Raw genomic sequence first — 10,249 nt, forward strand, 5'->3', positions numbered from 1 at the left:
GGTGCCAGTTCCTAGTGTAGACCTTAAGAGGTATTGTATGTTTCTACTTTCTCCTCTGGGAGCTTTTGACCTCTTCCATGAGAAGAATGCAACCTTCCCAGCCTACTTCAGAGACAAGGGGAACAAACTTGAACTCAACACCTAGCCTTGGGCAGAAATGCCCTATCAGACCCATAGACTCGTAAGCAAGAAAAAAATGCTTGCTGTTCTATATCACTGTGATTTTGTGGGGGATATTACATAGCAAGAGCTGATTAATACACGGGTTCCAAGAAGCCTTCAATAAGCATGTTTAGCATTGTTCAACTTTTCATTTCCCCAAACTTATTTGATCACAGAACCTTATTTTACTCCACAGAAAGCACTCTAGGAAATAGTGATATATACAAACCACTTGATAATGATTATACACCAAAATAAAATTATGAGAATTTAATTTTGACAAGAGGCATTCCACACAATAGGAGTCATTACCTAATCAATAGAGTTATTCATTTCTTAAATTTCTGGGAAGTATACCAAAAGGGCTTTCTAAGATTTATCATATTACTATTAATTATACCTACTGCTGCTTCTCTTGAGGGTACCAGCTTAATCTGATACACTTAAAAAGGTTGAAAAATTGAAACATTATTAGCTTCAACACACTTTTGCCTCTTTCTCTCGCCACACACGCATGCGCGCGCACACACACACACAAATTATAGCTTTAATCCTACAGGCTTTAAATATTTTTCCATCAAAACCTTGGAACTGCTGATTAGCTCATTCATTTTACGGAAAATTTACACCATATAACCTAAAAGGCAAAATTAGCCCTCACTGTCATCCCAACCAGCCAAGTTAGACTTAATTTCTATTAAAAAGAGACTGGCTTTTAAAATGTATTTGTAAGAATGGTAATATGTATTCCTGGGACATGTTTATTTCTGAGTCACAACTCAAAGACTAATGGATGAGGCACAGAGCCTCGCCATGAGTTTGAGGCTGGAGTGAAATAAGATGCCTTCACTTTAAGTAGCTCTTACTGACCCTCTCTTTCGCTTTGCCCAAAGGGACTCTTCCTCAAGGAAGACAATAGTCTGAGATTGAAGAGATGTGGGTGGTCATATGAAGTGTCATCATTCTGACCGCCTCACTGTATGAGATATTGCAAATGAGAACTCCCAACGCGGGCCCACCTTGCTTCCACCACCATGACGATACATGTGCAGGACGCTTGCTGCAGGCATGCACAAAACCTACAGTGGATCCTGGTGCCCAGACACCATGTTTCTAGCTGTCCCTTTGTCCTACCTACAGGTTTTTCTAGCCCAGAGCAAAATACCACAATAATATTCAGGCTGGGTGGACTAAGGTGCGTATTTCTTCTGCAAAGTGGGAGGAAGGCGATTTGAAAGGGAAGGTGGGAAGGGGCTGGCCTGACAACGTCATTCACAGGTCCATCTCAGAGCAGATCGGCTTTGGGAAAGAGTACACATCAAATCTGGGAACAAATTCCTTAACACTCCTGTGCCCAGGAACCCCTTGGAAAATCTTCTTGTACCCCCAGGAGAACGCATACCCCAGTCAGAAGTACTGTACTATTAATACATAATCACGTCTTAAAATTTCTCAAGAGGAGGAGCCGTTTCTCTCACTTTTCTCAACCAGGCATTATGAGTTTATTTTAAAAAAAAGGAAGCATCTCCAAGTGTTTTTAAAGGATAATTTATTATTAAATGAAGAAGTCATAAAACAAAACGAAGTGAGACAGATGTCAAAGATAAATTTAAAAAGTCGTTTTCATCAAATACTATTCCTAAGGTGAGAAACAGGAAATGTATCAAATGAAAAGGTACTTATTCTTTTTCAAAGGTCTGTGATTTCAAAAGAAAACTTTGCTCTGAAAATACAAATCATCCTTATTACATAAAAGACATAACTTCAGTGTGTGTGTGTGGAAAAAAAAAAAAAAGACATAACTTAAGAGTCTGAGAAAAAAGACTTTTTAACTCATAAGTAAACAGTATTTCCCAGACTCCCTTAGGAATGTTTGTTTTTTATCAGTGGGTTTTAAAAATCATCGCTTCCACCTTGCAAACTAACATGAATCCAGCACGGATCGGCAACATGCTATCCACCCTGACGTGTCTCCTTACGTCTTCACACGCTTCCTTTTCTGCAACTTTCAGCAAAGCAGATTTGGAGAAAAAGAAAGGATTTGAGAGAACTACAGTTTGGTCCCTAGTGAATAACTTAAAACAAAATCTGCTTTTCCATTCGCATGACACATGTGCAGTCGCTCACTTCTACTTACTTTACTGATATATTTCATATCAAAAAATCTCATACATGCATCTCAGCACGGGGCTGTTTAAAGGCTGCGTTCTCTACCCCTCGTCTCTCTGGCCAAGCTGCCTATGGCATTGTCCTGGGCTCATCAAGTGTCTCCACTGGGCCACAGCAAAACCTTGGGAATTCTCTTACCATAGTTCAAAAATTACATTTACCACTTGTCTTAAATGACAAGATTATGAAATCAGAGAGAAAAACCCATTTTTAATCAATAAATGCTGCGTAATTTACTCTTCCAAACGCAGGAGGCTGCTCTGCATGAAGACAGGAGACTATGGGGTCTTGGAGTGACCCCTCGAGGGGTCCCTGCGGAGCTTCACGCTGGCAAACTCGGGACCATGGAGCTGATAGCAGGCTCCACGGAAGGGGTGCTTCCCACCAGGTGCACGACAGACTAAACACTGTTCAACCTGAAGAGGACAGCAGACCATTTGGCCCTCTAGGCCTCTGATGACTTTAAATGACAGTGATTATCATCACAACTGCTCTCCTCAGAACAGAAGTCCCTTCTGTGGCTCCAGGGTACCCAGAGAGCTCTCAATTCTGCCTTCAGGACAGACGGAAGCCACCAGCACAAACCCGGAGATACAGCGGGAGTCCGAGCTTCCAGGACCCTGCAAGCTCCAAGCACTTGACATAACTTGGATGCATTCAAAGAGAAATACCCACGGTTTTGTTCCCTCTGATATAAGAAGAGCAAAAGCCATCTGCCACTTTCTTTACTCAAAATCCACAGGGATCGGCAGGAGAAAGAAGTACGGGCCGGGTGAGGCAGGGCGGGCAGGAGGCTGAAGGCCAGAGGCAGCCTGGCACCCGCGCCCTCCTGACCTGGCCCAGCCTGTGTCCCCGCTTCTGTGGCCTGTTCAGCTGAATTCACACAGTTTCTTCCATTCACACGCGACGTCATGATTGTCACACTAAAACAAACGCTTAGACGTGTACGGTCACCCCAGCGCCCAGGCTTTGGAGCCTGACTTGTGGCGTCCTTCCCTATGCTCAATTCTCCTTTGCTTCCCTTGGCTGGAGGCAGGGAAGTGGATTTCCTTGCTTTTTCGCTTAGATCTCAGGCACCAGCAGAATTCCTCCGCAGTGTTGACCAAAGGTCACTGGAAAGGACGCCCAGCCTGATGAACCAGATCACCAGAGACATCTGTGTCCACCTCCTCCCCGGGGCTGTCAAGTCCTAGGTGTGACCGTCGGCTCCCACTGTGAGTGAAACGCCCCCTGTGGGCTCCCCCAAAAGTGTTTTCCCTAAGCACTCTTTCAAAATGCCATTTCTCTCCAAAGGACCCTCTGCTATGTTTCGCCTTATGAAAAAACTAGGAAAGTATTTGGAAACCCCAAAATACATTATCAGGAGAGTTACACAAGCCTGTGGAGACATTGCCAGATGCCAGGGGTTCAAGGCGCTTCGCCAGAGCCCGAGCTTGGAACCCACCCGTGGAAGGAACCAGAACCAAGCTGTTGCCCCCAGACTCAGCCACCAGTTGATTGACCCCACTCTAGAGAAAAGAACAGGGTGAACGCCTTCCTTCCTTCCTTCCTGCCTTCCCCTTCCTTCCTCTCTTTCTTTTTTTTTGAAAGGCATCTTATATTGTGGTTTGGGGTTTTTCGATATCACAAAAAAGATTTAGAGAATTCCAAGAGTTTTGGTTAAAAGGAAATACAAATGGAAATTTAAAAAACCAGAATGGAACTCAACTCTCCAGATTGAACCCATATGGGTGTCACAGCTCACTGAATTAGCACCACTTTCGTAGTGAAGGCACCCGGGGCAGAAAGTTCTTCCAACTCACTTTTTCCATCTCAGAGATTTTTTCCACGCTCTTCCTCAGACAAACTGACTGATGGAAGAAGAGCGCTCCCCTCTTCCCTATTTCGAAGTGTGGCCATTTTCCTTTTGCTCTAGCCATCCTTTTATTTTCTCATCAAATTGAGACTTCGGGGCAGCTACGTAGCAGCAAACTAGGAAACACACTCCTTTTAAAAACAATTGGAAAAAATTGTAAAAAATCAAATTCTTTCAATAATTAGAAGATGTTGTGACTTTTTTTTTTTTTTTTTTATTCCCCAGGCTGGGCTTAGAGGTGTCTCTGGGTTAGACTCTTCTGGGGCTGGAGTGACACACAAGGGCAGCCTGGCCCAACCCAACCTGGACAGGAAAGCCGGGCCAGCCCCCCAGCCTGCTGCAGTCAGCTCTCCTCCGACAGGTAATCACCGCCCACGAACTCCATGGCTTCGAGCTCCACGCTGGACAGGAACCTCCTCAGTGTCTTGCGGCAGTTGTAATCCAGGGTGGTGGTGTAGATGGTCTTGGGGTACTTGGGGTAGACGATGGTGGTGCTGAGAAAGCGGGCAGGCTTGTGGCGCGGCTCAAAGCGCACCTCAGCCTTGTAGTTGCGCCACGTGCAACTGGGGATGCAGGTGATGGTCTGGCTGCAGGAGGCCACCGCCAGGCCCAGGGGCAGGTGGACGTCGTCGATGAAGTGTCGCTCTGAGTCATACTTGACTGAGGACGTGTACCTGAGCGGGAGACACAAGGCAGCGTGAAGCCGCTCCTCTGAGCTGGGGGCACAGGGTTCCCTACCGTGACCTTGAACCTTGAGATGTGGTGACTCAAGGGAGAAACAAGCTGCACGGAGTTTATAACGTGCTCACCGTGTGGTCCTGTTCTAGCACTTTACTTCCAGGATCTAATTTAATCTTCCCAACAACCCTGGGAGAAGAAATCGGGGTGCAGAGGTTAAGGTCACAGTGGGAGGGAGCAGTAGAGCTGGGGTTTCAGTGCAGACATGCAGGATTCCCAAGTTCAACCCGCACTCACTGTTCCTCACTGCAGGCGGCAGCCCCTGGAGTCGGCTCCCACTGACTTAAGCTTTGAGACTTTGGCCAAGTTACTTAACTTCCAAGCCTGTTTCCTCTTTCTGAAAAAGGTGCTCAATAGAATGCGGGAGCGTGTTAACACAGCGACTGCTGTTGGTGGGAATGATTATATATAACAAGGCAGATTCTCCTGTCCACGGGGGATGAGTGGTTTCTCTGTCCCCTGAAGTGAACAATCAGCTCTTTAATGAGAGGAGAAGGGAACCCAGACATCCTGAATGCTGGTTCTGAAAGCTCGGTGATACCAAATACTAGTACTGGGGCCACCTCTGCCTTCGGTTTGGAGACTCTCTCAAACCCAGGGAACCGAGATCTGACCTTATCCATCACAGCCAATTACAGTCTTGTTTTCCATAAAATAAATTAACATCCACGTTCCTCAGCAGCTACTTTATAATTTTTTTAAAGTCCTTCTTGGGCAATTTGGGATTTTTTTTTTTTTTTGGAAGCAAAGCATGAATTCATATTATTTCCTAATTATGGCATCTTCATAGATACTAAAATATGCACAAGTGGGACCTCCCTGGCAGTCCAGTGGTTAGGACTCGACGATTCCACTGCAGGGGGCAAGGGTTCGATCCCTGGTCAGGGAACTAAGATCCCGCATGCTGCAAGGCGCGGCCAAGAAATTTTAAAAATAAAAAATAAAATTAAAAATATGCACAAGCATCACACATAGACAAACTGAACAGCACTGCCCCTTGCCAGCCCCTACCCACTGGTCAGAGAGTAAGAATCGGCACTCTTTTTTAAAATGAGTCCAGTGGAAACATCTCTTCGCCTTGGGCAAGTAGGTTAAAAGGCTGGGAAGCTCATGTCATGAAGTCATGTCCCCATTTTGTTCAAAATACAAGCTCCTCAGGAATAAAAGGCTGCTCACCTCCAAACTGGTGAGCCTCCTTTGTTCTGTGTCAAAGGGCCCTTTGTATTCATGCAACGGAACTCCATCTCTAAAGCCACCAGCTACCAAAAGTAAAATTCCTTTCTCTAAAAAGACATATCTTTAATGGAGCCTCTCAATGGATCTCTGCCCCCAGATGAGCCTGGACGATAAATTCCCCGAGGAAGAAGAACGGTACTTGCCCAGTGAAATCAGAACCTGAGGCAAGGTCACAGCACCTTGACACTGGGGTGGGGTGGGGTGAGGTGGGGGTGGGGAGATGTGGAAAGAAGCTTCTGGAAAGAGGAATTACTTTATTACAAATTTTTAAACATCTGATGGCCATGATAAGTGAAGTGCAAAAAGCAAGTTTGCAGGACTTTATGTATAACACGATCTTGTTTTTATTTTAATAAGTGTATCTATAGTCAAATGGTTAGAGTACAGAAAAAACATCCGAAAGAGTACCCACCAAACTATAAGAGTCTTTGGCATACTTCTGTCATTGACTATTTTTTTTTAAATAACAAGTGTTAATTACTGGAACAAAAAATTGAAAATAGAAATAAAATGAAATCAGGGCCTGCTATATTTACCTTACTTCCGTTGGTGGTAAGGGGTCAAACTCCACTCCTTCGCCAAATGACAGGGGGCATAACCTCGGCGAGCAGCCAGAGCCCAGGGCGTTGGGGAGAGAAGCTGGATTCTGCAACAATAGAAAATGCAGTTAGATCACAGGCCCATCCGATGCTTTCCCCGCAGAAGGTCCTGGCTCTAGCCTCCAGCTGATGGGCCCAACTGAGATTTGTGTCACCCTCCAGGGAATGATGCCAGCGAAGGGCTGACCCACAGCACGGGAGGACCACTGGACAGGGCACGGAGGGTGCCAAGAGGTCTGCTCGAATCCCACGTCTATCATGAATGTGTGCCCTCAGCAGAGTCACAGCATATGCCCTGTGACCTTGTTTGCACACAGAGGGTGTCCCTTTCCATCGATGAGGTTTTGTGGAAGGATGAAAAGAGGAAACAAATTAGAGCTCAGCGTCGTGACCGCTGCCAGACCCCGGGGCTGCTGCATCATCCCGCGGCAAGGCGGTGAGAAAACCGCCATGAACTGGGAGTTCACTAACCAGAACCTTCAATTATGTGCCCCCAACCCTGTCATTGTCTCAGCAACTCTTCAGAAAAGGCCAAAACCAACAAAGAGAAATGCTACAAGGGATTTTTTTTTTTTTTTTTACACTGAAGATTCAGTCCAACTTCCCCCATGTCCTCTGCCTCTGAGGCTACCAGATAAATACCCAGCCACGATGGAGGAATCTGCAAACTCATTGGGAAGATGAAAACCAGAAAGTTCTCTATGTCACCTTCCACTATCCAGAAAACTCAAAGAGCCAGAGCACCGCATCCCAGGGGTTCACCGCCTTCCAGCCTGGTCAGAGCATCGGGCTTTCTGATTCACCAAGTAGCCTGAGTAAGAGACGGGACCATCCTCCACACAGCTGCTGGTGTTTCACCTGATCTGACTGGAATCAGGGCTTCTGTGTTAAGCAAGCAACAGAGAGCAGCCCTTTGGGTTCCTGGGCTAACTGGGAGCTGTCATTTTCTTTGTCTGATTTGAGAGAAGAACCTACACTTGGGCCAGGGTATGGCGGTGGCAGCCCCACCCCCATGTCTTCCAGGAAGCAGACATTTCTAGAAGGTCGACTCTAAGACTCTTATGTTACCAGGACAAGGTGTCAAGTGGGGGCATAGAGTGGACATGCAAAAGCCAAAGGGGACCAGGTAGGTCAGGGAGAGGCAGGGGGTCCCCAGGGTCCAGCCCTGAACTTGGTGGGGGGAGAGTTTAAGAAGCCTTCACTGGGGCTTGAGAACCCAGCTGGGGGAGGGGGTAAGGTGTGGGCACCGGCTGCCCCAGAGCTTTAGGAAACAGCCCCCAGCAGTGACGGGGGGCCCTGCGCTGCCCCAAGCTCTCTAGCTGCCAGACACTCCCCAACCTGGGGGTGCCTTCTGGGAGTCCTGGGGGCTGCAGGACGACGCAGCCACCAAGAGGAGGTAGGTGCCACCCAGCACTCACACGACAGCCTTCTTCCAGGTATCCAGACAAGCACCCGGTTCTCTTGCCCCTGCTTCCTCTGCTCCCTCATCCCTGCCACCCAATGCTCCCTGAGCACCCAGCCTGCTCCAGTGCATGCTGGGAGTGGGGCAGGGCAGCAGGAGTTCTACGCATGAACAAGGGGCCTACCAGGGAAAGGGGGCGAAGTCACAGCCTTTGGCATGGTTCTGGGAAGCATCCAGGAAGACTTCTCAGAGGAGGTGACAAGTTGGGCACTGCAGAGCTGGCAGGGGTTTGACAGGTGGAAAAGCCAGCTGGGTGTTGGGAGAGGTAGAAGGGGATGGCTGGGAGGGAAAAGGCACACCAGGGGGAGAAGCAACATCAGAGGCAGCGATGCGTGTATCTGCCTGTGGTCAGGGGATGTGGAAGAGGAGGCTAAAAAGGGCCAGATGGAGAGGGTTCTGAAGGCCACGATGAAGCAAGTGCTGCCTTCTAATGGAAATGAGAGGATGCACTGATGTCCACCGAGAGACAGGATCATTGGTCAAGAATTCCACGCACCATCAAAGGGGGTGGGTCCCTGAGGAGCAGCAGCTGCCACTGACTACTTCACCCAGGGGAGAAGGCTGCAAACACCCATCCCCAAGGGGGAGGGGTGGCCTCAGAGCCCCACTTTCAGCTTGACTGTAGGCAGGATGTGGGTCCCCTGGGCTCTAGGTAAAGGCAACAAACACCACCCTGTGAGCCATTTCTAAGGTAAAAGGGACCTGGTGTTTTTTCTTTAAATAAAAATTTTAAAATAAAGTAAAAGGACTCATTTTTGAAAGTTTCCACCCACCTAAAGGCCTCCCACCCATCATGTGCCAGACACGGGTTAGGTGACGGGACAAGAGGGACCACGGATCTGAAAAGGTCCCCTCCAAGGCCACTAACAGTCCCCCAAAGCTGGCCCCCTTTGCTGTCTGAATCGGGGAGCCCGAGTACACCCCTCTCCCCAACACCGACCGGGAGGGGAAGCAGGCCCGTTGGAGCCACCGGGGGCTAGGGCAAAGCCCGGAGGTGCCTGGGGGAAGTTTGCTCTCGGTGTCCCTGGACCCCTCCAGCCCGGCAGGGTCAGGAATGTGGACGAACCACAGTCTGGCAGCCCCGGGGGCCGTCACCCCGAAGGGAGGAGGCGGTGGTCGCCTTTCCCGGGGCTCCCGGGCCTCCCAGGCGATGACAATTTTCCAGCCACCGGCTCCAGCTGGCCGGGCTCTCGCCGCGCTCCCGCCCCGGGCTCCCAGCGCTGGCCGACGGGCGGGCGGCGGCGGGGACAGCGTGCCCCGGTAGGGCCGATACGACCGCTGGGGGTCTCCGGGGCCCGGGCGCGGGGGAATGGAGAGGATGGGGGGAGGGGCCGAGGCGGGGTCACTCACCGGGGCCGCGGGGGTGGCCGCCGCGTCGGGCTCCAGCGCCCCAGGGGCCGGCGCCCGCTCCCCGCCGCCGCCGCCGCCCCCAGCCGCCGCGAGTGCCCAGTGGCTGGGGCTGGGGCTGGGGGGCAGGCCCGAGTCCGGACTGTCCAGGACGCCGTCGCCCTTCTTCTTCGCGTCCACGAGCTCGGGCACATCCTGCAGGCTCAGCCGGCCCACCATGGCGGTGCGCGCGGCGGGGCCGGGGCCGCTGCCCGCCGGCCGCCCTCCCTGCCCGCCGCCCGCGCGCCGTCCGGGTCCGCCGGTCGCCGCGCTCCTGGGCCCGCCCCCTGCCCCGCCCCGCCCGGGGCCCGACCCGCCCGCCCGCAGTGGCGGAGCCGCCAGGCCGGGCGCCAGGGGCCGCTGCGCTCCCGCCGTGCGCAGCCCGCGCTGCGCTCCGCCCGACCGCTCAGCCCGCCCCGAGCGGCCGATCACAGGAACGGGGGGCACCGGCCCGGGCCCCCGGCCCCCCGCTCCGCTCGGCCGCCCGCCCCGCAGCAAGCCGACCCTGTACCCCTCTCGCGCCGGGCCCGAGGGCGCCTTGTCCCCTCGCCCTGGCCCAGCCAGGCCGGCAGGCGCTCATATCTCGAGCCCTGGCGTCGGGCGGGAGGCAGAGTAGAGCCCGGGCCCGCAGAGGCCGGGGGA

General features: G+C 51.2%; 1 protein-coding gene across 1 annotated transcript; it reads right to left on the minus strand.

Moving 5' to 3' along the window:
- Positions 1–1,959: 1,959 nt before the first annotated feature.
- On the minus strand, positions 1,960–9,887 carry RFLNB (refilin B). The gene is made up of 3 exons (XM_057536805.1): positions 9,572–9,887; positions 6,697–6,806; positions 1,960–4,860 (listed from the first exon to the last, which is right to left on the minus strand). Exons 1-3 carry the CDS (start codon positions 9,785–9,787, stop codon positions 4,530–4,532), a joined length of 657 nt encoding a protein of 218 aa, XP_057392788.1. The 5' UTR covers positions 9,788–9,887; the 3' UTR covers positions 1,960–4,529.
- Between the last annotated feature and the right edge of the window lie 362 nt (positions 9,888–10,249).

This window comes from Balaenoptera acutorostrata, chromosome 20 (genome assembly GCF_949987535.1).
Source record: "Balaenoptera acutorostrata chromosome 20, mBalAcu1.1, whole genome shotgun sequence".
Taxonomy (NCBI): Eukaryota; Metazoa; Chordata; class Mammalia; order Artiodactyla; family Balaenopteridae; genus Balaenoptera; species Balaenoptera acutorostrata.

Bases quoted from the DNA above. Each gene is read 5' to 3' on its own strand.
- RFLNB (XM_057536805.1), bottom strand. From the start codon at position 9,787: ATGGTGGGCCGGCTGAGCCTGCAGGATGTGCCCGAGCTCGTGGACGCG. The intron at 6,807-9,571 runs GTGAGTGACCCC...CTATTGTTGCAG, and splicing joins CGGCCACCCCCGCGGCCCCG to AATCCAGCTTCTCTCCCCAA. The intron at 4,861-6,696 runs GTAAATATAGCA...TCTCCCGCTCAG, and splicing joins TTACCACCAACGGAAGTAAG to GTACACGTCCTCAGTCAAGT.